Raw genomic sequence first — 25,852 nt, 5'->3', positions numbered from 1 at the left:
AGAAAGAAAGAAAGAAAGAAAGAAAGAAAGAAAGAAAGAAAGAAAGAAAGAAAGAAAGAAAGAAAGAAAAAGAAAGAAAGAAAGAAAAAATTATTTTGCTCTCATTCTTGAAAGGGTTTTTTGGGATAGAAATTCTAAGCTGATTACTGTTTTCCTTTCAACACATTGAAAATATTATCCCACAGTCTTCTGATTCCATTTTTGCTGCTAAAAGGTAATCAGTTGTTGACTCACTGTTCTTCGGAAGGTGACCTCTCTTTGTTCCTGGTTTCTTTGAAGATCTTCTCTTGGCTTTTGATGGTCCACAGTTTTATTATCATATATTCTTCAGATGCACCATCATATGTCCAGGTATGGAAATTTTGTTTGTTTTGTCTTGCTTGAGAATCATTTGAATTCCTCTATCTGAGTGTCACTCGCTTTCCATTATTTTCCAAATTTCTCAGCCATTATATTTTTAAACATTGCCTCTTCTCCTCTCTATTACCTTCATCTGAAACTTTTGACTGGATAGATGTTAGACCTTCTCATTCTAGCCCCCAAGACTCATAACCATTCTGCTATATTTCCATTGTGTGGTCTCTCTGGGCTACATTCTGGACAATTTATCTGTAAAAATATTTGTGTCTTTATTCCAATTACCTGATTTTTTCACTGGCTGAGTTTAATCTGCAATTTAATTGATCTGTGAAGTTTTACATTTCAATTGCTAAGGTTCATTGATTCTGCAACCTTTTTTTTTTTCACGTTTTTAACACTGCTAAAATCAGGATACATCTTACAATTGGTGGCATCTTGCAATGACAATCGGCATTATTGTTGATGGCACATAAAATTATGGTGCATCTTATAAAATCAATCCCGTTTTATAGTCAACACAATATGATATTCATTTCTTATTTTTGGAAGTTCTATTTGTTTTTTCTTTTTTATTTAAGCCCAAATGACTTGAATTTCTTATCTATTTTAGAATTTATTGATTATTTCTTTAAATGTATAAGACAGATATTTTATATTCTGTGTCAGATAATTACAATTCCTAGATATTTTAAGTCTATTTCTGCTGTGTATTCTTTCTGCTGGTTCTCACTCATGGTGCATTTTCTTTCATGCCACGTATCTGTGAACCAATCATTTTCCTTGAACATTTATCTGTGAGAATCCCTTGAGGCCTGGGTTGAAGGTGGGTTCTTCCAGAGAAGATTTGCATTTACTTCTGTAAGTTGCTGGGGACACTACCAACCTGAGACCACTCTAAATTAAATAATTTAAGGAATTTTTTGGACTGCATAGTTAGCATAAACTTAAACCACAGACTCACGTTGGGGAGCTTACTTGTGGTTATGAAATCTCAGGAAACATTTTTCCCAGCATCATCTAACAGCAAAGTTTTAAGTCCTGGACAAGAATAGTACGTTATCTGCAAGCAGGTCAGTCAGAGTTAAAGTGTCTTAAGGTCCTGGAATTGTTGGGAGAACGGAGAGATATTGACAATTTTTTAGATTTTGGTAAATATGCGTGTTCAAACAGCTAGAGCAACAACTAGAAGAATAGGCCCAGTGCACACAACTTTCAAACAGGCAGAAAGGATAAAGATAAAAAGAGATGAAGGAGGACACATAAACCAGAAAAAGATGAGGAAAAAAGATTTACAAAAGGAATTTTAAAAGTAGAACATAAAGATACTCCAGAGCCTAGAAAAAAACAAAGTAGAACAAATTGAAAGGGCATAAAAAGAAGAAACTTGCCTAATAATAATACTAAATGTAAATGGATTTAACTCTTCAATAAAGGACAAAAACGACCAATATGATTTATTTAAAATACTGGCTATATGGCCAGGCGTGGTGCCTCAGGCCTGCAATCCCAGCACTTTAGGAGGCCAAGGTGGGTGGATCACCTGAGGTCAGAAGTTCAAAACCAGCCTGGCCAACATGGTGAAACCCAGTCTCTACTAAAAATACAAACATTAGCTAGGCATGGTGTGGGAGTAATCCCAGCTACTCAGGAGGCTGAGGTGGGAGAATTGCTTGAACCCAGGAGGCAGAGGTTGCAGTGAGCCAAGATCATGCCACGGTACTCCAGCCTGGACGACAGAGCAAGACTGCCTCAAAAAAAATAAAAAATAAAAAAATACTAGCTATATGGTTTCACAAGAGGCACTCTTAAAACATAAGAACAAAGAGAGACTCAAAGTCAAGGATGGAAAAAAGATATTCCAGGTAAATACTAATAAAAGAAAGCATATAGCCAGGTGCAGTGGCTCATGCCTGTAATCCCAACATTTTGGGAGGCCAAGGAGGGAAGATCACTTGAGGACAGGAGCTCAAGACCAGCCCGGGCAACATAGGGAGACCCTGTCCCTACAAAAAATAGAAATAAGTTAGTCAGACATGGTGGCATGCACCTGTGGTCTCAGCTACTCGGGACACCCCTTCTTAAAAAAAAAAAAATCAGGAATAATTCTAACAAGCAATGTGCAATCCTCTCTGTTCTGAAGTAAACAGGTATATGCAAACCTGCCCCCAAAGTCTTAAGAAGCTGAGAGGTCCAAGAAAGAGGCCGACAAATCTGTTTTTTAGAAAGAAACGTTTAATAGGGACTTAGAAGCAGAAGTCATGTCTGTGTATCAGGTGTTGGTGAGACAAGCTGGTGATTCCTGCACCGCTACCCCCGAGACCCATGGCCCATACACCACAGGGACAGGATAACTCTGAAGGGATTTGTAGGACAGTTGAAGGGTGATAGCATCAAGGCTGTACCAACCCCAGGGCAGAATTCACGGCAAGCACATACTCCACACAAGGAACAACAGACAAACTGGAAATCCTGAGGCCTTCCCCGATCTGGGGGCAACCAGAAGTCAACATGGCAGATTAGCATTCAAGATGGAGTTGCTTTGGCCTCCATGCTTCCTGGAGACAATTATAAAACTATTGGAAAATGCTAACATTCCAAACAAATCTAACAGTATACTCTATTCTTAAATAAGAAAACTCAATGTCATCACGCCATTGTGCTCCAACCTGGGTGACAGAGTGAGACCGCATCTCTACAAAAGTTAAAATCATCCAGGTGTGATGGTGTGCGCCTGTGGTCCCAGCTACTTGGGAGGCTGAGGTGGGAGGATGGCCTGCACCTGGGAGGTAGAGGCTGCAGTGAGCTGTGATCACACCGCTGTACTCCAGCCTGGATGACAGAGTGAGACCCTGTCTCAAAAAAAAAAAAAGAGAGAAACTCTTGCACATGTCACCAGAACATACGTACAAGATTAGCTGAATAAATGGAGATGTCATACAACGGAATACAAAGAGCAGAGAAAAGGAGTCAACTACAGCGCCATGCATCCACATGGTTGAACCTCAAAAAACGTAATGTTGAACGAAAGAAGCAAGTCAGAACACACTGTGTTTCCATTTACATACATCCACAAAACAGCATATTGTTTAGGAATATGCCCATATGCAGTAATTACAAGGAAAGGAAAGAAAATTATTAGCATGATTAGTGGTTTTGTCTAGAAAAGGAAAGGAAAGGGAGTACATTTGAGGGGCATGTGCAGGCTACTCGAATAATGTTGCATTCTTGTTCTTAAGCTGAATGATAGGGTAAGAGTGTTAATTTAATTTTTTTTTTTTGAGACAGAATCTCACTCTGTTGCCCAGGCTGGAGTGCAGTGGTGTGATCTTGGCTCACTGCAACCTCTGCCTCCCAAGTTCAAGTGATTCTCCTGCCTCAGCCTCCCAGTAGCTGGGATTACAGGCACCTGCCACCACACCCGGCTAATTTTGTATTTTTAATAGAGATGGGGTTTCACCATGTTGGCCAGGCTGGTCTCAAACTCCTGACCTCGGGTGATCCACCCGCCTTGACCTCCCAAAGTGCTAGGATTACAGGTGTGATCCACTGTGCCCGGCTGTTAATTTTATTTTTAACAGCTACTGAAGTTTTATACAGGATCTTGTACATATGATATACTTCACAATAAAACATATTTTAGGCCGGGCGCGGTGGCTCACACCTGTAATCCTAGCACTTTGGGAGGCAGAGGTTGGCAGATCACGAGGTCAGGAGATCGAGACCATCCTGGCTAACATGGTGAAACCCTGTCTCTACTAAAAACACAAAAAATTAGCCGGGCATGGTGGCGGGCGCCTATAGTCGCAGCTTTGTGGGATGCTGAGGCAAGAGAATGGCATGAACCCGGGAGGTGGAGCTTGCGGTGAGCCGAGATTGCGCCACTGCACTCCAGCCAGGGCAACAGAGCAAGACTCCATCTCAAAAAAAAAAAAAAAAAAAAAAAAAACATATTTTAAAGGAAATACAGGGAAGTTAATTTACTTTTTATAGTGAGAATCAATCAAAAATGCCCAAAACTGAAAAGTCAAGAAGTAGCAATGTAAGCACTTTACCTAGTCTTATGAATGTTGAGCATCAAGGCTAGAAGAACTCAATGTGGTTATTGCCAGAGAGCAAGACCAGGGAAGAAAGCGAGGAGCAGGACTCTGCTGCTTTTTATAACAAGTCTTGTAGAACTCCGACTCTTCATACGACGTGCTGAGTAATCCTTTAAATTAAAGAGAAGTTGTAAAAGTGGCATTTAATACCTAGAGTAGTCCAGCTCATAGACACAGCAAGCAGAATGGTGGTTGCCAATGGGCAAATGGGAAGTTATTTAATGAGGATATAGTGTCAGTTCAGGAAGAGGAAAAAGTCCTGGAGATGGATGATGGTGATGGTTGCATAGCAGTGTAGGTATACTTAATGCCACTGAACTCTACACTTAAAAACAAAATGGTACATTTTATGTTAAGTATATTTTATCACATACACAAAATTAAAACTAAAAACACCCAGCCAAACAGTAGCATTTGAGCTGAGTTAGGTAAGACGTGAAGGAGTTAACTCGACAAACCGTGATGGGGGGACTGCAGGAAATTTGATTCTAGCCCTGAAACCCGTCCTCGTTAAAGGCATTAATTCCCATGTCTGGCTGGGGACCACCTGGGGGTCTCCAGAGATCGAGTGAGGTGCTCCAATATCCGCAAACAAAACTTCCAAACTAAATTATGTTTTAGTCTCCAAAAGTCCCCGTTGGGTGTTTCAGGAAAATAAATACATCGAGTGTAATCTTTAAAAAAAGAACAGCAGGATCATCATCATTCCCTTTCTAAAAGGATTCTTTGATTATCGAGAAGAGTTGCCACTGTTTCTTAAAATGAAAGCTCCCCTAGTGCAGTCAAAATGCGATTTAATTAACAAAAAAACAGCCTTATCCCACCTTTCAGAAATATGCCAAGCAGGTGCTTTCAGGAAATGAAATATTAAAAATCCAAGAAAACAATGAAACGCCTAAAAGGTAGGTTAATGCTGCTCTGGATTAGAGGTTCAAAATTTACTTTCTCATGCAAAATCCCAGTCTGGGGCCACCCACCGCAGGGAACCCGAGCCTACTGACCACATCTCCCCAGTTTAGCTAATCATGACTCTTGCCTCCATCACACACCATAGATTCTAATTCTTTACAGGCATCTGCAAACACAAAACAAAGTCTTCGTGGGCTGGGGCTGTGTCATATTCATTTGCATCATCCCAGGAACTCTTGGCATAGCCAGGCCACTGCCCAGGACCTATTTGTTGACTGATTTGTTGATTCACTCATTCATTCCAATGACTCCCCAAAGCTTAGGGAACAAACCTTCGCATCCAGGACCTTCACCTTTGCCTGCTCCACTCAGCTCTGCCTCTGTCAGCCCAGAGCTCCTAAACCTTTGCTCTGAGCTGCTCCCCATGTTTAGTTACTGGACCTCACTCTCACCACCCACAACCAGGGACCTACCTCCCTTGGTGTCATCTTCAAATGCAGGCCTCCAACACCAAGGTCTTGCCTCCCTCTCCCCCAGGACATATGTTCCTGCCCAGATATATGCCCAGAAGTTGATGATAGACTATTGGGCAACCCTCCGCCACATGGCTGCCTCCATCCAGGCACCCAGTTGGCTTCCTCTCAACCACACTACACCTACTCCTTCCCTGCCAGCTGGGTTTCTGGATAGAGGCCAGACCCCCTACCAGTCACAGGGCAGTAAGAGCTATGGAATGGCTGGCCAGGACATGTCACTTGCCAAACTCCTCAGAGATACTGTGAGGAAGTGGGCTGGGGCTGGGGGTTCCCTGGGTGGGTGCCTAGTGTCTGGTCATCTGGGACTTAGCTAATGACCACCATGAGGTGCCCAAGAGCACAGGCTGAGGGCCTGCTCCCAGCGAGAGAGTGGGTTGGTAGCCTACAGGCCAAGGAAGGGATGCAGCTGCAGCCAAGGCCAGCCCCTTGGGCCTGGAGAGCCACCTGGACAGCCCTGTGTGGAGCTTTCCAAGGCCTCACCATTTAGAGGAAAGGTAAAGGTGACCCACATGCTTTCCCTGCCCAGGGTCCAGCAAACTTTTTCCGGAAAGGGCCAAAAAATAAGTATTTCAGTCTTTGGGGTCCGGAAGGTAAGATAGAGCAACTGTTCTCACTAAAGAGTCTGTTTTTTCCTTTAATTAAAAAAAAAAAAAAATGCTGGGCATGGTGGCTCATGCCTGTAATCCCAGCACTTAGGGAGGCGAAGGCTGGCAGATCACGAGGTCAGGAGATCGAGACCATCCTGGCTAACATGGTGAAACCCCGTCTCTACTAAATATACAAAAAATTAGCCAGACGTGGTGGTGGGCGCCTGTAGTCCCAACTACTCGGGAGGCTGAGGCAGAAGAATGGCATGAACCTGGGAGGCAGAGCTTGCAGTGAGTGAGATCACACCACTGCACTCCAGCCTGGGTGACAGAGCAAGACTCCATCTCAAAAAAAAAAAAAAAAAAAATCATAGAGACGGGGTCTTGCTGCATTGTCCAGGCCAGTCTTGAACTCCTGGGCTCAAGGGATCTCCCACCTCAGCCTCCCAAAGTGTTGGGGTTACAGGCATGAGCGACTGTGCCCAGCCTAAAGAGTCTTTTTTACGTTTAAAAATGTAAAAACCATTTTAGCTTGAAGGCTATGGAGGCTAGATTTGATCTGCGGGCCATAGTTTGCCTACCTGGTCTACCTGAAGAGGCAGGCATTCGTTTATGAGATTATTCAGATCTATTAGAGAGCTCAAGGTAAACCAGAGTCAAGAATTAGAAGCATTTTCAATGAAATGCAGTGCTTTCCAGAGTGAGGCATTCATTCCTACCAGGGGATAAAGGAAGGAGCTATTAAGACTTATAAGCTATATTTTATCTCATTCTTTTATCTTAATTTTATGTTTTACAAAATATATAATATGAGTACAGTGGCATTTGTACAGAATGTATAAATACATAGTTACATATGTTGGGTGTGACAAGCTAGATTTTTTAAAAATTATAGGGGTGCAGGATGAAAAAATCTGAAGAATTCTGCCTAGAGTTCTTACATCAATTTATTTTGTAAACTTGCCACCACCATGCTTTTGTTTCTATAAGTACCTCTTCTTTCACATATTTCTGGGTGGCAAAATCTGATTTTTAAAAGTGAAATTTATTGAAATTCATGGTGATAGATGTTGCAGAATTTAACAGTCCTTGAAAGCTGTGTATTAGGAAGCAAAAGGCTGTTTGCTGAGCAACCACTGTGAGCGGGACATTCTGCCTTTGTAACCTCATGTCTGCTGGGAAATCGGGGCAAAAATTTCAGCCAGTGTTTTGATTCAATTCCCCCCCCCCCCCCCCCCACTGTTTTGTTTTGTTTTGTTTTGTTTTTGAGACAGGGTTTCGCTCTTGTTGCCCAGGCTGGAGTGCAATGCCGCTATCTCAGCTCACTGTAACCTCCACCTCCCGGGTTCAAGCGATTCTCCTGCCTCAGCGTCCAGGGTAGCTGGGATTGCATGTGCCACCACACCCAGCTAATTTTGTATATTTTAGTAGAGACGGGGTTTCTCCATGTTGGTCAGGCTGGTGTAAGAACTCCCGACCTGAGGTGATCCCTCCCACCTCATTCTCCCAAAGTGTTGGGATTATAGGCATGAGCCACCACCCCCCGGGCCAAAGTTCACTTTCAAATAACACTAGACTACTTCACATGTAGAGCAGGTACCTCGTAACAAAGTATTCCCAGTTTTTTTCTCCTGCCCCTTATGACATTGCTGAAATTTATTTCACTTATCCATATGTTATAATCACACAATACATTGCTACTATTATTGCTTTAAACAAATAGTTATATTTTAGATAAATTAAGAATAAGAAAAATAAGTTATTTTACTTTCATTTATTCCTGCTCCTTCCCTTTCTGTATGTTGATCTGAATTTCTGACTTATACTATTTTCCTACTCACTGAAATGGTTCTTTTAACATTTCCTGTAGAGCAGATAGGCTGGTGATGAATTCCCTTAGTATTTGTCTGCGAAAATATTTATCCTTCACTCTTTTTCTTTCTCTTTTTTTTTTTTTTTTTTAAGCAGAGTCTTGCTCTGACACCCAGGCTGGGGTGCAGCGGTGCAGTGGCACCATCTTGGCTCACTGCAACCTCCACCTCCTGGGTTCAAGCGATTCTCCTGCCTCAGCCTCCTGAGTAGCTGGGATTACAGCCGTGTACCACCACGCCCAGCTAATTTTTGTGTTTTTGGTAGAGACGGGGTTTCGGCATATTGGCCAGGCTGGTCTCAGATCCCTGACCTCAGGTGATCATCCCGCCTCGGCCTCCCAAAGTGCTGGGCTTACAGGCGTGAACCACCGCGCCCAGCCTCACTTCACTTTCTGCTTGCTTGCATAGTTTCTGACCAGAAGTCTGCTGTGGTTTTTATTCTTGTTCTCTATTGGTAAAGTGGTAAAGTGTTCCCTCCGGCTCTTTCAAGACTTCAATTATTTTTTTTTTTCAGTTTAATTATGTTATGCCTAGGTATAGTTTCTTGGTATTTATCTTTCTTGGTTTTCTCTGAACTTCATAGATATGTGTTTGGTATCTATTAATTTTGGAAAATTCTCAAACATATTACTTCAAATATTTATTTGGCTCTGTTCTCTCTTCTCCTTCTGGCATTCTGATTATGTGTACATTATACCTTTTGAAATTGTCCTCCAGTTCTTGGGTGTTCTGTTCTGGGTTTTTTCATCCTTTCTCTTTTGCATTTCAATATGCGAAGTGTTTTCTTCCCCCCTTCAGCTTCACTGATGCTTTCCTTGGCTGTCTCTGGTTTACCAATAATGAGCCCATCAAAGGCATTCTTTGTTTCTGTTACAGTGTTTCTGATTTATAACACTTTCCTTTAATTCTTTCTTAGAGTTTCCGTCTTTCTGCTGCTTACATTACCCGTCTGTCTTTTCCCTTAGAACACTTAACACATTAATCATTGTTATTTTATTTTTATTTATTTTACTTTTTTTCTAGAGACAGGGTCTCACTATGTTGCCCAGACTGGACTCAAACTCCTGGGCTCAAGCAATCTTCCTGCCTCAGCCTCCCAAGTAGCTGGAACTTGGGCATGAACCACCACACTCAGCTCTAATCATTGTTATTTTTAATTCCCTGTGTGATAATTCCAGAATCTGTATCATGTTTGAGTTTGGTTTCTTTTTCTCTTCAGATAGCTTTTGCTTTGTTTTGTTTTGTTTCTCCAGAGACAAAGTCTTGTTCTGTTGCCCAGGCTGGAGCGCAATGGTACTATCATAGCTCACTGCAGCCTCGAACTCTTGGGCTCAAGTGATCCTCCCCAGCAGCCTGCTGAGTAGCTGGGACTATAGACACGTGCCACCACACCCAGCTACAGACAATGTTTTTGATTTTGGTTTTGGGTTTTGTTTTGCCTTTTAATATACCTTGTAAATTTGTTTTGAAAGCTGGACATGATATATTGACTAATAGAAACTGAGGTAAATAGGCTTTCAGTGTGAGATTTTGTATTAGTCTGGCTAGGAGTTGGGTTGTGCTTAATGTTTTCTGTAGTTATTGGTGCCAGAGGCTTCCAATTCCTCAGGGGTCTTTGGTTTTGTCTCCCCAGCTGTCTTTTGGTTTCCCTAAGTACTCCTCCTCTGAGAAAGTCAGCATCTTCCAGTTCTTTCAGCTTTAATCCAGTTTCATTATACCTCTTGGTGTGGTGGTAGGATGTGAGGGGAGAAAAATGTTCTATCATCTTATGATTATGAGATGAGCAGGTCTCTGGGCTGTGACTTTCACAAGTGTTTCTTAGTTTTTTCCCCCCTCTCTTGGGTGAGATAGGAATATCGCAGGGGACTGGATTTGGATAATTTCCCTTCCCCCAAGTAGATAAGGCTCTGGTAAAGTCTTCTCCTAGCAGAGTAGGCCTTTGTCATGAAGAACACTCTGGGCATTTCAAAATGGTTACCTTTCCTCCACCCTGCCAGCAACACCAGAGATTTTTTCTTGGTTCTTCATTACGAGAACCTGGTGGAGTTCCTAGAGGTAAGATCCACAAACATATCGGGGGAGCCCCTAAGGCTACAGGCCCCCGGGAGTTTCTCAATCTCAAGCAGGTTCACACTCAGCCTCCAATTGCATCAAAATTACCATGTAAGTGTTTTTACCAGCTTATGGCTTTAACAGTTTCTGCTCTAGGTACACAGATCACAGCTGTGTACCTGGAGCAGAAGGTTGGCCTGTCTCTCCAGATTTGGGGGTGGCAGGTGCCTTGGGAGTTCAGTTCTCTGATAGGTCTGAGAAAAGCCATTAACTTTCAGCATATTCAGCTTATTTCTTGTTGAAAGAGTTTCCAAGTTCTTTATATGTCAGCACTAAAGCCGGAAGTCCCCAAATCTTTTATAATAGGCAGTGAGCCTAACTGCCCTTTGCTCTAGAAGGAACATTACTTTTATTATAATGGACAGTAAAGAAATCTGTCCTTCACTCCAGAGGGAGATATTGTCTATCTTTCAAGGTTGTTTGTTCTTCTAACATTCTTGAAAAGATCATCTGGAATTATCTAGATATGCAGAAATATAAAAGGCCCAAGGAGAACTGTCTCTCAACAGATGTAAAAAACACTGGGAAAATGGTGCCAGAAATAGAGTTGAAAACGGTTGTGCTCAACCTTGGCAGTCCATTAGCACCACCTGGATGGATTTTTATAAAACCGATGCCCAGAGATTCTGTTTCCATTGGTCTGGGGTAAAGCTCCAAGCGTCAGTAGTTTTTAAAAGCCCCTGTGTGATTATAATTTAATTTTAATTATAGCCAAGGTGGAGACCACCTGTCTAAAAGTTGATGAGGTGAGATATAATTAATAATATGTTTTTTACCTCAGTGCTTCCCAAGCTTTGCTGTGCATGTGAATTACCTGGAATTATATTCAATGCAGACTCTGATGCAAGAAGATCTAGAGGAGGGCCAGAGATTCCGTTTCTGACAAGCTCCCTGGTTTTGCCTGAAATTATCATTCCATTTGAGCAGCAGGATTTTGGCTCACTGGAAACAGACTTCTCATTATAATCTGTGTCTACTGCTAAGCTTGCATCCTTAAGGCTTTATATAGATATACATACATATAGATAGATGATAGATGGATGATTGATTGATAGATAGATAGATAGATAGATAGATAGATAGATAGATAGAGGTGTGGATATGTTCAGGAATGTATCATGTAGGGAAGGAGAAGGTAGCCTGACTCTGGAAGATGATTCTTGCAGTAACAGTAAGGCCCACATGTATACATATGTAACAAATCTGCACGTTGTGCACATGTACCCTAGAACTTAAAGTATAATAATAATAAATTTAAAAAAAAAAAAAAAAAAACGAGGAAGGCCTGTCCTTTCCCAGGACCACAGAAATACCCTAGGCATTGAGATCATGAGAAATTTGAGAGATGCTTCAGGATGTTGAAAACAAAGATTTAGAACACAGGGCCGTCAAGTCCTAAGGAACAACTTCCCTCTGAGCCTTACATTGCTCAATATCAATGGTAGCTGTTGGTGAAGAGTATTTGGATCCAAGTATCAGAGAAATAAAAAGTAAAATCATAGTATTGCTGGAGTAAAAGCCCTTTCCGGTATGAGTGACCCAGAAGAACACTGACCAATGTTGTTTCTATTTCTTCTGTTGGGAGTAAGGGAAACAGCTCTGGCCATCCTCCTCCCAATCTCCTGATTTAATTTCCAAAGGTTATGGTCCGGTTGGCCTCCACGACAGCAGAGCTGGCGTCTGGGCCTTCCCATCTCTTTGCAGTGCTGGCAGCAAGAGGGAAGGAAATACCCTCTTCCAGGCCCAGCACTGCTCATGCACAGGCCTTCCCCGGCCCAGCAAAATGTCCATTTTCCAGCTTGAGTGAGTCTCTTTCTGGCTACACGTATCTTTCATTTGTTTTCTAGAGTAAACAGAAGACTCCTAGATAGGAGTCAGGTTCCAGAGAGCCCATAAGGACATACAGAGACATGTCTGTTAAATATTGATTGTATTGGTGGCCCTGGGGCAGGAGGGAGGGAGGAAGATCTAGTGCCTCCTTCTTTAATGTCTCTTTAACTAAGTTAATACCTGTCCACTCGCCAGCTGCCTCTGGAAGCATTTTAGAAATACCACTTCACAGCCGGGCGCTGTGGCTCACGCTTGTAATCCCAGCACTTTGGGAGGCCGAGGTGGGCAGATCACGAGGTCAGGAGATCAAGACCAACCTGGCTAACACAGCGAAACCCCATCTCTACTAAAAATACAAAAACAAAATTAGTTGGGCGTGGTGGCGGGCACCTGTGGTCCCAGCTACTCGGGAGGCTGAGGCAGGAGAATGGCGTGAACCCGGGAGGTGGAGCTTGCAGTGAGCCCAGATCACGCCCCTGCCCTCCAGCCTGGGCGACAGAGCGAGACTCCGTCTCAAAAAAGAAAAGAAAAGAAAAAAGAAATACAACTTCATAGTGAGGAGACACGTTATCCTTTCCCACCGAGCCTGGTGTCTCTGAGTTTTCTAATACAGATTTGCTGAAATGGGAACAGGAGGTCTTTGCTTTTCCTGACCTCTGTGTGTCTCACATCCATCAGAAAGAACAATGCCATGGCGAGGTACTCAGAGCGGAGGGAGGAAGATTGCTGCAGCCGGTGAGCTAAGCAGAAAGAATATCCCCGGCTTCTTTGGGATCCGATGTGGACTTGGTCCCGCTGCAGGTACTCATTCAATACCTCTTTATGATGCACCATTGTGTGTTTAGGTGCTGAGGATTCTCAATGACTAAGACCTTGGCTCTGCCCATGAAGGGCTTATAAGCCCAAAGCCGAGGTTAATGGTAAAGCTAGGCAGAATTGCTTAAATACTCAAACAGAATACATCTATTTGCTTGTTGAGAGAAGTGAACATTTTGTCATCCAAGGATGTGAGAGGCTAACAAAGATGGGGATAGGTGATTCTACCGGCCATGAATCCCTATGAAAAGACATAAAGTCCCTTGGCTGGATGCGGTGGCTCACATCTGTAATCCCAACACTTTGGGAGGCCAAGGCGGGCAGATCATGAGGTCAAGAGATCAAGAGCATCCTGGCTAACACAGGATGGGCTAACCCCATCTCTACTAAAAATACAGAAATTAGCCGGGCATGGTGGTGGGCACCTGTAGTCCCAGCTACTCGGGAGGCTGAGGCAGGAGAATCGCTTGAACCGGGGAGGCAGAGGTTGCAGTGAGCCAAGATCACGTCATTGCACTCCATCCTGGCGACAGAGTGAGACGCTGTCTCAAAAAAAATAAAAAAGGCATAAAGTCCCTAAAGGTTGGAAATAGTCTTCAGCCCATTCCAGATGTTTTGCATTAAAATATTAGCCATAACTCTCCTGATGGCAATCCGGAGCCCAGACCCATAGTGGGAAAGCCTATAGGAACAGCAGGATGCCCCTCAACCGGCGAGGGAGACCTGGCTTTTGTTCTCTACATTCCCTCTCATCAGTGCACAACTGAAAACTAAAAGGTTTCAGGAGCCAGGCATAAAATACAAAAGTGTGAGACCAGAGGGACTGCAGGAGCTATGTGTATTTTAAAGGCATTCAAATTCAAAACCAAAGTCAGCAAAGCATCTCCTGCCCTTTTGCTACCTTAGCAACAATCTGTAGAGCCGCTCCTGACAATCTGCTTCGCCATTTCCATCGCCTTAAGTCTGGGCATGTCCCTTTGCCTCTTCAACACTTCAACTGCCTCAACAGTTAAATAAGGATGATAATACCCAGCCTGCATCTATCACCGGGTAATTGTGATAATTTAATTATCCAATAGCTATAAAGCACTTTAAAACTATAAATCACTATAAAGCTGCAAGCAATTTAACCAATACCAAGCCTTTCTTATCTCTGAATATTTAATTTATGCTCTGTCTCTCCTAGAACGTAGGGACATACATTCCAATATATTTTCCAAACTTCCACTAATCATATTGGTTGGAAAAAGTACTTTTTTCCTGTTGCCCTGACTTGTTGAGAGCATGGCTTCTGCAACTGTTACCCTGCTGTCCTGCAGCAAATCATATCAACAAATATTTACTAGCTGCTGAGCTAAGCCTTGTAGGAGATACAAACAAGCATGAGATTCACTTTCTGCACTAAAGGAGCAAACTGCCCAGCTGAACCACAGAACCTGTGTGTTCTAGAGAAGAGAAAAACGCCTGTGCTCCCTGGATGCCCCCAATATACCTGAAGCTTTACTTCAAATACAAGAAACAGCTGGTGTTCGTGATTTAAGGCTCAGTACAAATAGCAGAGAGAATTTATTTTACAAGCTGCCTGGGTTGGCAAAATTCCAGAATTCATCAACCAGAAAGATAAGGATGATGATGATAATGATAAAAATGATTCTGCATAATGAGTCTTTCTATAGTAACATAAAAGAAGCGCAATCTACATAGGACATTCCAGAGTTGAAACATGCCCTCAACATCACCCAAAACCGATTTACAAGAGGGCCTTTCCAAGACCTGTAAAACCCAGTGACCCCCTATGTTTGACATGGTTGTGTTTGGAAGCTGGACCTGCGAAGGTTTCAGGCAGTGATCCTTTGTCTTAATCTCATAAAGGAAACTCGGTATCTATAGAACCTGGGAAAAATCCCAGAGAAAGAACCCCAATATTTCCAAACCCAAATAATAATAAAAATTACTTAACATCCAGCTAGTATTTTCTGTGATCTGTTGAGATCTTTGTTATTACATTTCATGAACAATCTGAAGCAAATAAGTCTCTCACTTTAGGGAAAATGCTGAAGACCTAATTTATAAATGAATTTCCACCACTCAGTGAGAATAATTCTTTTTTGTTTGCTTGCTTGTTTGTTTTTGAGACAGGGTCTCACTCTGTCACCCAGGCTGGAGTACAGTGGTTTGATCATGGCTCACTGCAGCCTCAACCTCCTGAGCTCAAGCCATCTTCCCATTTCAGCCTCTCAGGTAGCTGGGACTATAGCCACCACACCTGGCTAATGTTTGTATTTTTTTGTAGAAACAGGGTCTTGCCCTTTCGCTCAGGCTGGTCTCAAACTCCTGGGCTCAAGCAGACTGCCCACCTTGGCCTCCCCAAATGCTGGGCTTACAGGTGTGAACCGCTAGGCCCAGCTGAGAATAATTCTTTTATTTTTTATCTTTTTTTTTTTAATTTCACTTTAAGTTCCAGGATACATGTGCAGAACGTGCAGGTCTGTTGCATAGGTAAACGTGTGCCAGCTGACAATAATTCTAACACAAACCAAGAGCTTCTACTGCCAGGTAAATAACTGAATGCTTTAATATTCGCTTAGTTAATTCTCTTGATAAGTCATTGCAGACACTGTCGGTATTCTTTTAAAGATGAGAAACTGAGGAGCCCAGAGGTTATCTCATGGGCCAAAGTCATACGGGTTGGTGAAAAAGTTGGTCCATTCCATGGCTTTCCACCACCTGTGACCCAGAATACAGAAGTGGCTATGGTCTGCTCCCTGCCTCCAGGGGCCTGCAGTCCAATGAAGGGCTCTGGTGTCAATTGGACAACAGCTAATCCCAAAGATATCCCTCATTCTGTCAGCTACTTCACAAAGATCTTCTTTTGGTCCCCAAGAGAATTGGGTGCAAGACCTGGTGGTGGCTAGGAGAAACCCCTCCTTCCCAGTACTGCAAAAAAGAGAACTCAAGACATTTTTCCTCATTATTGATAGATTATACTTTTTCTATCCTCATTGATGTCTTACTGGTGGAAAATTTCCTACAGACTGATTTGATGAGGTATGAAAGCCTTTCAAACTTAAATGTGCTTCAGAAATGTAAGTCGCTACCAGGCATGGTGGCTTATACCTATAATTCCAGCACTTCTGGAGGCCAAGGCAGGAGGATCACTTGAGCCCAGGAGTTTCAGACCAGTCTGGGCAACATAGAAAGACCCCATCTCTACAAACGATTTTTTTTTCTTAATTAGCCTAGCTACTCCGGAGGCTGAGTAAGAGAATTGCTCGAGCCTAGGAAGTCAAGGCTGCAGTGAGCTGTGGTTGTGCCACCGCATTCCAGTCTAAGTGACAGAGGAGAGATCCTGTCTCAAAATAAAAAATCTAGCCCACCTTTTTCACATGTTTTGGGGAAGTAAACAAAGAATACAAAGAATAAAGTTAAGAATAGTTTATATTACTATCTTTCCTAGCTTTCCAAATCTAGACAGGCTCCTCTACCACCCATCACTCTCCTGACAGCAGTCTGTTTTATTTATAGCAGCTCTCCTCACCCAAATTAACTTCTTAATTTAGTTACTTGAGTATTTTACTTGAGTACTTCCAACTACAGTGAAATTTCATGCAATAACAGATTTTGTCTTCTTGTTTGCAATAATAAAATAATAACACTGTCTCAAGAGCCAGGTGTCGTGGCTCGTGCCTGTAATCCCAGCATTTTGGGAGGCTGAGGTGGGAGGATTACTGCAGCCCAGGAGTTTGAGGCTACAGTGAGCTATGATTGCCCCACTGGACTCCAGCCGTGGTGACAGAGCCAGACCCTGCCTCTAAAAAAAGAAAAAAAAACTATCTCTGGCACATAGTAGGTACTCAATAAATGCATGTTGAATAGTACAATTTTCGTTTAAAATTAGTATCTTTATAAACATTTTTAAAATTGTTTTTCAAGTCCATAGAAATAGATTAATTACAACCCATGGTTAGTGGCACACCCTTCACTGATCTATGCATGGTCCTCCTTTTTTTTTTGAGACAGAGTCTCGCTGTGTCACCCAGGCTGGAGTGCAGTGGCATGATGTCCGCTCACTGCAAGCTCTGCCTCCTGGGTTCACGCCATTCTCCTGCCTCAGCCTCCTGAGTAGCTGGGACTACAGGCGCCTGCCACCACGCCTGGCTAATTTTTTTTTGTATTTTTTTAGTAGAGACAGGGTTTAACTGTGTTAGGAAAGATGGTCTCGATCTCCTGACCTTGTGATCTGCCCGCCTCGGCTTCCCAAAGTGCTGGGATTATAGCCGTGAGTCACCGCACCCAGCCGCATGGTCCTCTTTTAATTATTTATTTAGCTACTTAATTAGGTTTTTTAAAAAATCATATAATAGGCTGAGTGCAGTGGCTCACACCTGTAATCCCAGCACTTTGGGAGGCCAAGGCAGGAGAATTACTTGAGGCCAAGAGTTCAAGACCGACCTAAGCTACATAGGGAGACCCTTATCTCTACTTCAAAAAAAAAAAAAAAAAAAAAAACACGTAATAAACACCTGAAAAAAACAGTATCTAAAACAAAAGCTAAGGTTCATCCTCTAACCACAGGACCCTGTCTCTCTCTCATCCTTCACCTCTCTCCATTTGAAGGAATCATCATTCAGGAATCCCAGGTTCTTCATTTCCTGTGGTCTTAGTCTCTCTAGAAGCAGAACCCGAGATGGAGATTCTTATGCAAGTGATATGAAGGGGAGTGGTCTCAGGAGGCAAGTGAAGGAAACAGGTGGGGCAGGAAAAAAAAGACTAAGCAAGGATGACTTGCCTGAAATCGTCTGGAGCTCTAGCCCAACCCAATGGGAGCTCGGGAACATTTGTTGTGACAAAGTGTTGCTCTCACCTTGAAGCAAAGAGCTAGCTATGTGTACTCCTGAGCCAGTCTGTCATGGGTGGACATTTGGGAGGATGGTAAAAGAAAAGTCAGGTGCGCAGCCTCCTGCGTGAGGCAACCCCCATTTGGCCAAGAGCAATTCTCTAGAGAGGGACGTAGCCCTGAACATTGGCAGCCAATACTTAACAGCCGCTGGGATCTGTGCATTCAGCCAGGAAGTGGGGTCTGGACATGTCCACTATGGCTTGCTTCTCTTTTTATATAGTTTCATCAAAATTTGTATATCTTCTTTAAAAGTATGCATATTTTTTTTTCAGGTGTTTGGATCTTTCTATAAAGGAAATCATACTAAATTTTGTTTTGACTATTGTATAATAATATCTCAGTATGTGAATGTACCACACCTTTTCACCCATTCTCCCACTGATGGTTTTCTGAGTTATTTTTTGGTTTTTACGATTGTGAACAATGTTGCTATGAACATTCTCGTATGTCTCCTCTTGTACAATTGCAAGAATTTCTTGAGGTCATGCCTAGGGTGGAATAGCTGGATCATAAGGTGTAAACTTGAGAAGATAATGTCAAACTGTTTTGTAAAGTAGTTTTACTAATTCAGCTGCCCACCAATAAGGTATGAGACCCTGCCACTCACATCCTCTCCAACTTTTTGATTTTTGTAAATTGAATGAGTATAAAACAGCATCCCATTGTAGTTTTGATTTGCATGTCCTCAATCACTAATCATCCTTTTATATGTTGATCAGATATATCTGCTTCTTATTCTTTTTTTTTTTTTGGAGACAGGGTCTTGCTCTGTCACCAAGGCTGAAGTGCAGTCTGGGCTCAAGCAACCCTCCCACCTCAGCCTCCCAAGTAGCTGGGACTACAGGTGCATGCCACCACACCCAGATAATCTTTTTCCTTTTCTTATAGAGACATTGGGGGCGGCTTCTTACTATGTTGCTGAAGCTGGTCTCAAACTCCTGGGCTCAAATGATCCTTCCACCTCAGCTTCCTGAGTAGTGAGATTATAGGTGCTTTCACTACACCCAACTAATTTTTTATTTTTATTTTGTTTTCATTTTTGTTGAAACAAGGGTCTCACTTTGTTGCCCAGGTTGGTCTCTAACTCCTGGGCTCAGGCAATCTTCCCACCTCGGCCTCCCAGAGTGTTGAGATTACAGGCATGCACCACCTTGCACGAACTGTGCTTCCTCTTATGCAAAATGCTTGGTCAATTTGGCGCATTTTTCTATCGGCTTATCTGTGCTTTCTTTATTGATTTGTTGAAGTTCTTCATGCATTCTTTGTCTGTTGTGTGTATTAGGAATATGGTGAACATCCTCTCTTGGCCTTTAACTTGTTTTCTCCCTTTCTATAGTATCTTTTAATGAACAAAAGCTCTTAATTTCATTTTGGTATCTGACATTTATGTCTTGTTTAAGCAATCTTTCCCTTGGCTGGGTGTGGTGGCTTACACCTGTAATCCCAGCACTTTGGGAGGCCAAGGTAGGAGGATTGCTTGAGACCTGGAGTTCAAGACCAGCCTGGGCAACATAGCAAGGCCCCATCTCTCTATAGAAAGACATAATAATAAAATTTTAAAATTAATCTTTCCCTTAAGGAATCTGAAGGATAATCTCAATCTGAGGGGAGTGACCACAATTAGGCCCAGGTTACAGGCCAGCCATAGAGGCAAGCTTGGTTATGCTCGCCAAGGCACGGCCCTGTCTGAGGCAGCCCTAACCAGCCAGCACAAGTGACCAGCTGGCTGACTGGCAGGTGTGCTCTGGCTACAGAGCTGGATATATTATGCTATTAGAGCTAGGTGCTGTTAAAAATTCTAATCATAGACTTTAATTAACTTTCCTTGCTCTGACGCCCGCTCACTAAGCAACCTTCTGATTATAATTTGGCTTCCCATGTATCTTGCCTACAGGGAAAGAATGTACTGCTCAGGCCGACGTGAGGATCCAACCCACTCAACAGTTACATGCCACGATGTAAATTAATAAATTCGCATTCTGATTTTATCATCTGCCTCATCTGAGGTCTATAGGCGTGAGTCAGCATACCCTAGTTTAATCAACATGGACACTGAGACTATCAAGCTTTTGAGCTGAAAAGCTAAGAACTAGACCCAGGACCACAGTGAAATCACCAAGGTAACATTGCCCTGGAGGCCCCTTGGCCTGATAAAGGAGGACTTCTTACGTGTCACGCAATATAGACAGGGATTAAAGTCGACTTCTGACATTATAAAGAGCTGCATATTCAAAACCATGGCTTGGTTCCATTCAGGTGAAGGCAACGAATGGAGATGATCATGAAACTCACATTGAATATTTATTGGCTTATAAGCACACACCAGATGCTGTACAAATCCTAGGGAGGAGATTAAGATTTACAGAAATGTTTGGAAAAAGCGAAAAAACAAAAACAAAACAACAACTAAAGGACAGATGGTGCGTGCTGAGGTGAAATGAAACAAGAGGCAGCTGGCTGATGAGTTCTTGCTCTACTTAGGGACTCGCGGTCCAGGATACAAAATAGACAGACACACACACACACAAACCAGGACAAGGAAACACAGGATACACCACAGTACAAACGGAAATGTGCCAGGGCGGTGACATTATCCAGGCCGGAGGAGTGATTTAGGACCTGTAAGATGAGGCCTAGATCTTTGAAGTGAGTTCAAAAGGCAAAGAGGAGGTGAGCCCATTAGGACAGATGGGGATAATCTCACCATCCTGCAATTTAGATGGTCACTTCACCCAGCCTTCCTGGGTGAGCAGTACCTACAGTGACACAGATCCCCTCCCGCCATCCTGGTCACACTGAATAACAAAGGGAGGAGAGGGGTAAGAACTGTAGTATGTAGAAATTCTCAGTGCAGTGAAGGGAAGTGAACTTCTACTTTGTATTCAGGCCTAAAAAAGGAGGGGAGGGGCCCAGTGCCGCGGCTCATGCCTGTAATCCCAGCACTTTGGGAGGCTGAGGCAGGCAGATCACCTGAGGTCGGGAGTTTGAGACCAGCCTGACCAACATGGAGAAATCCTGTCTCTACTAAAAATACAAAATTAACCGGGCATGGTAGCATGCGCCTGTAATCCCAGCTACTCGGGAGGCTGAGGTAGAATTGCTTGATCCCAGGAGGCAGAGGTTGCGGTGAGCCAAGATTGAGCCATTGCACTCCAGCCTGGGCAACAAGAGCAAAACTCTATCTCAAAAAAAAAAAAAAGGACAGGAGGGAGGGAAGAGACCTTCACTGATACCCCTATGAGATTTGCTGCTCAAAGGAAAATATTTTCCAGGAAGACTGAGAGAAATTAAAGGAAATTCTATGTCATCTTTGAGACCCATCTGAAGACAAGCGGTGTCTCCCACAGTGCCACCAGAGCAAGGTCATTGGCTTGGCTAGATGTGGATGAGGCTAGAGAATGATCTCAGATTTTCTTTGGTTCTAAAAATGAGGTAGAGAGAGACATGCCGCCCAGGAAGGGGTGATGCTAAGTGCAGCTGCCCAGCCAGCAGGGTGGAAGGAGAGACAGACAAAAGGCTCATCAAAAACAGCGGGACCAAAATTGAGCAGGCTGGCAGAACCACTCCTTGCAGGGACACCGCCAGGACACAAGACTCCAGGGAGCTGGCTGGAAAGGGGCAGGCCTGTGTGCTCTACAAACCCAGAGGGCTCTGACTCACACAGGAAGGAATGGCCTCCTTTAACAGTGGCCTCAGTGGGTGCACGTGTGGGTACAAATAAATGCAGACAGAGCGGGGCCGTCGCCTAGTAAAGGTTGTCCCGCACGTGCTCCATGATGGTCGTCAGCCCCAGCCAGGTCTCCTCCGCAGTGGGGATGATCTGGTTAGCTGGCAGGAGGAAGCCATAGGTCCCGGTATCTCTCAACTCAAATGTGAATGCAAATTTGATGCCATTATCATACGCCCAGTCGATGCTGCTCCCACTAGCTGGATCTGTAAGTTGGAGGACAAAACACTCTTGAAGCCCAGTTCCCTCCTGGGTTAGATGGGAAAGGGCCAAGAACTCTGCCTGCCTGGGGTTCCTTCAGGAATCCAGAGTTTGATCCTCAAGTCATCAGTCCAAATCATCAGCCTGATCCCTATGTCTCAGACCATCCTGCACTGGCCTGAGGTGCACACTGGTCTCAAACCAAGAGATCTGAAACCCTTACTCCCGCCTTATTACTAACTTACTGTGTCCGTCCTGTTGGTCCCTCAAAACCAATCTCTATAGAGGGAGAGTATAGCAGGCAGCCTCCAAGGTAGCTCTAATGATACTTGGATCCTAGAAGTCAAGTCTCTGTGCAGCTCCCTCCTACATTAAATAGGGCTGACCTCACCAGTGTAACTGACAGGATGCTGCAGAAATGAAGCCGTGTGACTTTCAAGGCCAGGTCATAAAAGACACTGTGGCTTCTGCCTTGCTGTCTCTTGGATTACTCACTCTGGATAAGCCAGTTGTCATTTGGTTTTGTAAGGACATTCAAGCAGGCCTCTACAGAGGTTCATGGTAGTGAGGAACTGAAGTAGTGAATGAAAAATGCAAGCTGATATGGTTTGGCTGTGTCCCTACCCAAATCTCATCTTGAATTGTAGCTCCCATAATTCTCATGCATTGCGGGAGGGACCCAGTGGGAGATAACTGAATCATGGGGGTGGTTCCCCCATACTGTTCTCGTGGTAGTGAATAAGTCTCATGAGATCTGATGGTTTTATAAGGGGAAACCTCTTTTGCTTGGTTCTCATTTGCTCTTTGCCTGCTGCCATGTAAGACATGCCTTTTGCCTTCTGCCATGATTGTGAGGCCTCACCAGCCACGTGGAACTGCAAGTTCATTAAACCTCTTTTCCTTTATAAATTACCCAGTCCCAGGTATGTCTTTATCAGCAGTGTGAAAACAGACTAATACACAAGTCTTAGGGTTGACTGTGACCCTGGAAGGCATCTTGACTGCAGCCTCATAAAGGATCCTGAGCCAGAGCCATCTAGCCAAACCACTGAATTCCTGCCCTACAGAAACTGTAAGAAAAAGTATGTTGATTGTTTTAAGCTGCTAAGTTTTAGGATTTTTTTTTTTTTTAACATTACAAAAGAGAATGGATACAGAGAAGGCAGCACAGACCTTGGGACTTCCCTTCACCAAAAGGCTTATGAAAGGCAAGAGGCCCATTTTTCTGCTTCTTCCCAAACTCTACTAGCTCAGAAATTGCCTAAGAGTGCAAAATATAGATAATTATTTTCTTTTTTCTTTTTGAGACAAAGTCTCACTCTGTCACCCAGGCTGGAGTGCAGTGGCATAATCACAGCTTATTGCAGCCTTGACCTCCTAGGCTCAAGTGATCCTCCCACCTCAGTCTCCCAAGTAGCTGGGACTGCAGGCACATACCACTATGCCTGCATAGTGTATGTAAATAGATACAAATTTATCTATTTGTAGAGATGGGGTCTTACTATGTTGCCCAAGCTGGTCTCAAACTCCTGGACTCAAGTGATCATCCCACCTCAGCCTCCCAAGGTGCTGGGATTAAAGGTGTGAATCCCACGCCTGGCCTGGATGACATTAAATAATAAAACGACGTCAATAGCAGCTACCATTTGTTGAGCATCTATCATGAGCCAGGCATTATATCAGACACTTCACATTTATGATCTCCTAATCTTTAAAAACTCAGTGAAGTAGGTTTTATTGTCCTTGTTTTACAGATGAGGAAATCCAAGCTCAGAATGGATAATTCACCTAAGGAAGTACAGATGGAAAATGGCGGAGCTGCAATCTAAACCCAGGTCCATCTGATAATAAAGCCCAGGCTCTCCTCAACCAGTGAGTAAAAAACAAGCCTGCTACCTGGAAATACGGGTATTTTGGCTTTTCTGTGGTTCCTGAGAGCTGTGTGATTCCTGAATAGCATTTGTGATTTTTCTAGGGATGCTTCCAGTGAGACGCCATGCTCCCTCTCTGTGTGGAGGGAGCCTTTCTCTACCTCGAGAAAATACTGAATGAAAAGCAATGGTACCAGAAGTTTCTAGAAGTTACTTATATGGCAAGTGCAAGTATTTGAGAACACATTTGAGATTCAGGAAGGAGGCAAAAAGGCTTCTGCCGAGCAGTCAAAATGACAAACTTTGTAAACTTCACTTTATTTGGGTTCCTGCTCAAAGTCTACCTACTCTTTAAAAAAAAAAGGGGAACATGCTATTAACGCTGTTCTGCACACTGTATTTTTCAATTAACAATTGATGAGTGTTCCCTTTTAGCACACATAGATCTACCTCATTCGCTTAAGGACTGTGTAGTGCTGCATTGCGTGAACGCACCAAATGGTATTTATCCTGCATTCTCTATACGGACATTTTAGACACTTACAAGGGTTGGGGCTCAGAAAGTGGTACCCCAAAAACTGATGTTTTGACATGCTGAGAGCCCTCAGAAGCCGACTCCAAATCAAGGTCCCTCTAACTTCTTATTCCTCATACCTGCCCCACTACCAAGCACAGGGAGGGACTGTCTCTGTCTTTGGAAATTTCCTCATCTGACTGAGTGTCTTTCCAAAAAAATGCAATTGTCTTAAACAGCCTCCCTAGAGGTCTCATCAAATAACCAAGAAAAATAAACCACCAGAAGAGATGAGACTGTGAATCATCACCACACCCAGACAGACTTCATCTATTCTTCTGAGGGCAGCTCCAAGAGATTGCCTGGAGGACTTTATCTGCTTAATAAGACAACCTTTGTTCCTGTGCAGCTCTGCCCCTCACCTTCCTGTAATGTCTGCCTCCCACCTCTCCAGTCCATACATCTCCTCCCTCCTGTATGAAAAAGGGTGTACAGGCTTCTGTGCCCCATTGGGTTATTGGGTAATCATTGTCTTGCGATTCCCCTGTGCCATGCACACTAAAATAAAATTTTTTATGCCTTTTCTCCTATCAATCTGCCTTTGGTCAGTTGATTTTTCAACGAACCTTCAGAAGGCAAAGGGGAAGTTTTCCCTTGGCCCCTATACATGTCTTTTGTGACTATAGACAATGCTGTCATGAACACCCTTTCTTCCCCCACGTCAGATGGGTAATGCACTAACATTGTAACAAGATTGGAGGAAGGCATATGTCACACATGAGCGTGAAAACCCAATCACCATGCTTATGAACTACAAAAAGTACATGGAACTGCCTTATCCATGAGTCAGATGAACCCAAAGAACTTGTTTCCCAGCCCTTCCTGGAGCAGAAGCAGTGAAGAGGAGGGGAAAGGGTTGCTAGAGGCTGTTGGCCTGAAGCAATACAAGCTACTGCTGACACTCTGGCAGGAGAAAGGAGACATAAAACTCTACAAAGCAAACACTGGAATTAAAAAAGCAAAACAGGCTGGGACCATTGAGCAGAAGGTCCAAGCAGTCCAAGATGGCAGAGTAGGCCTTTAGCATATATGAACTGGGGTGGAGAAGTCCACTTAACCATGAAGAAAGGGGCTTAAATCTCTTCTCCATGCTCTGTTTTAGAAGGCAGAAGAGTGTAAAATCCATTTTAGAATTATTTTCCTCTAAAATGGTGATCTAGGAAAAGGTCCAGCACTTGAAAGGGCAAACATTGACTGTGTATGTAGCACACACCATAACTTATGGCGTTGGATAGAGTGCTATTGTACAAAAATTGATTGCTTTTTTTGAAAAACAAGGAGGAATGACAAGACCTATAAAGAATATGGAAGATGGGCTCTTAGAAAAGGTGGACATTTTGGCGGGGTGCCGTGGCTCACGCCTGTAATCCCAGCACTTTGGGAGGCTGAGGTGGGCGGATCACCTGACGTCGGAAGTTCAAGACCAGACCAACCAACTTGGAGAAACCCCGTCTCTACTAA

At 43.4% G+C, this 25,852-nt stretch overlaps 2 protein-coding genes and 1 long non-coding RNA gene across 4 annotated transcripts in view; 1 reads left to right on the top strand and 2 right to left on the bottom strand.

The window, feature by feature from the left end:
- Window positions 1-21,727, bottom strand: part of CPA5 (carboxypeptidase A5) — a 48,025-nt gene extending 26,298 nt beyond the window's left edge. The window contains exon 1 of one of the 2 annotated variants that reach the window (XM_017875063.1): window positions 21,679-21,727. The gene's annotated coding sequence lies outside the window, so the exon portion shown is untranslated. Of the gene's footprint in view, window positions 1-4,412; window positions 4,562-21,678 lie in introns of those variants that run through there. The other variant, XM_017875060.1, reaches the window with a different exon arrangement.
- On the top strand, window positions 119-24,875 carry LOC108531567 (uncharacterized). Its single transcript, XR_001886207.1, has 5 exons — window positions 119-351; window positions 12,981-13,103; window positions 19,913-20,138; window positions 23,701-23,818; window positions 23,922-24,875. It is a non-coding gene; the product is annotated as an uncharacterized LOC108531567 (long non-coding RNA).
- Window positions 21,158-25,852, bottom strand: part of CPA4 (carboxypeptidase A4) — a 30,183-nt gene continuing 25,488 nt past the window's right edge. The window contains exon 11 of the mRNA XM_017875065.1: window positions 21,158-21,951. Within this exon, the coding sequence (XP_017730554.1) occupies window positions 21,764-21,951 (188 nt within the window). The 3' untranslated portion in view covers window positions 21,158-21,763. The remainder of the gene's footprint in view (window positions 21,952-25,852) is intronic.

This window comes from Rhinopithecus bieti, unplaced genomic scaffold (assembly GCF_001698545.2).
Source record: "Rhinopithecus bieti isolate Rb0 unplaced genomic scaffold, ASM169854v2 scaffold_8783, whole genome shotgun sequence".
Lineage (NCBI taxonomy): Eukaryota > Metazoa > Chordata > Mammalia > Primates > Cercopithecidae > Rhinopithecus > Rhinopithecus bieti.
This window is presented reverse-complemented; position numbering and strand designations above follow the sequence as displayed.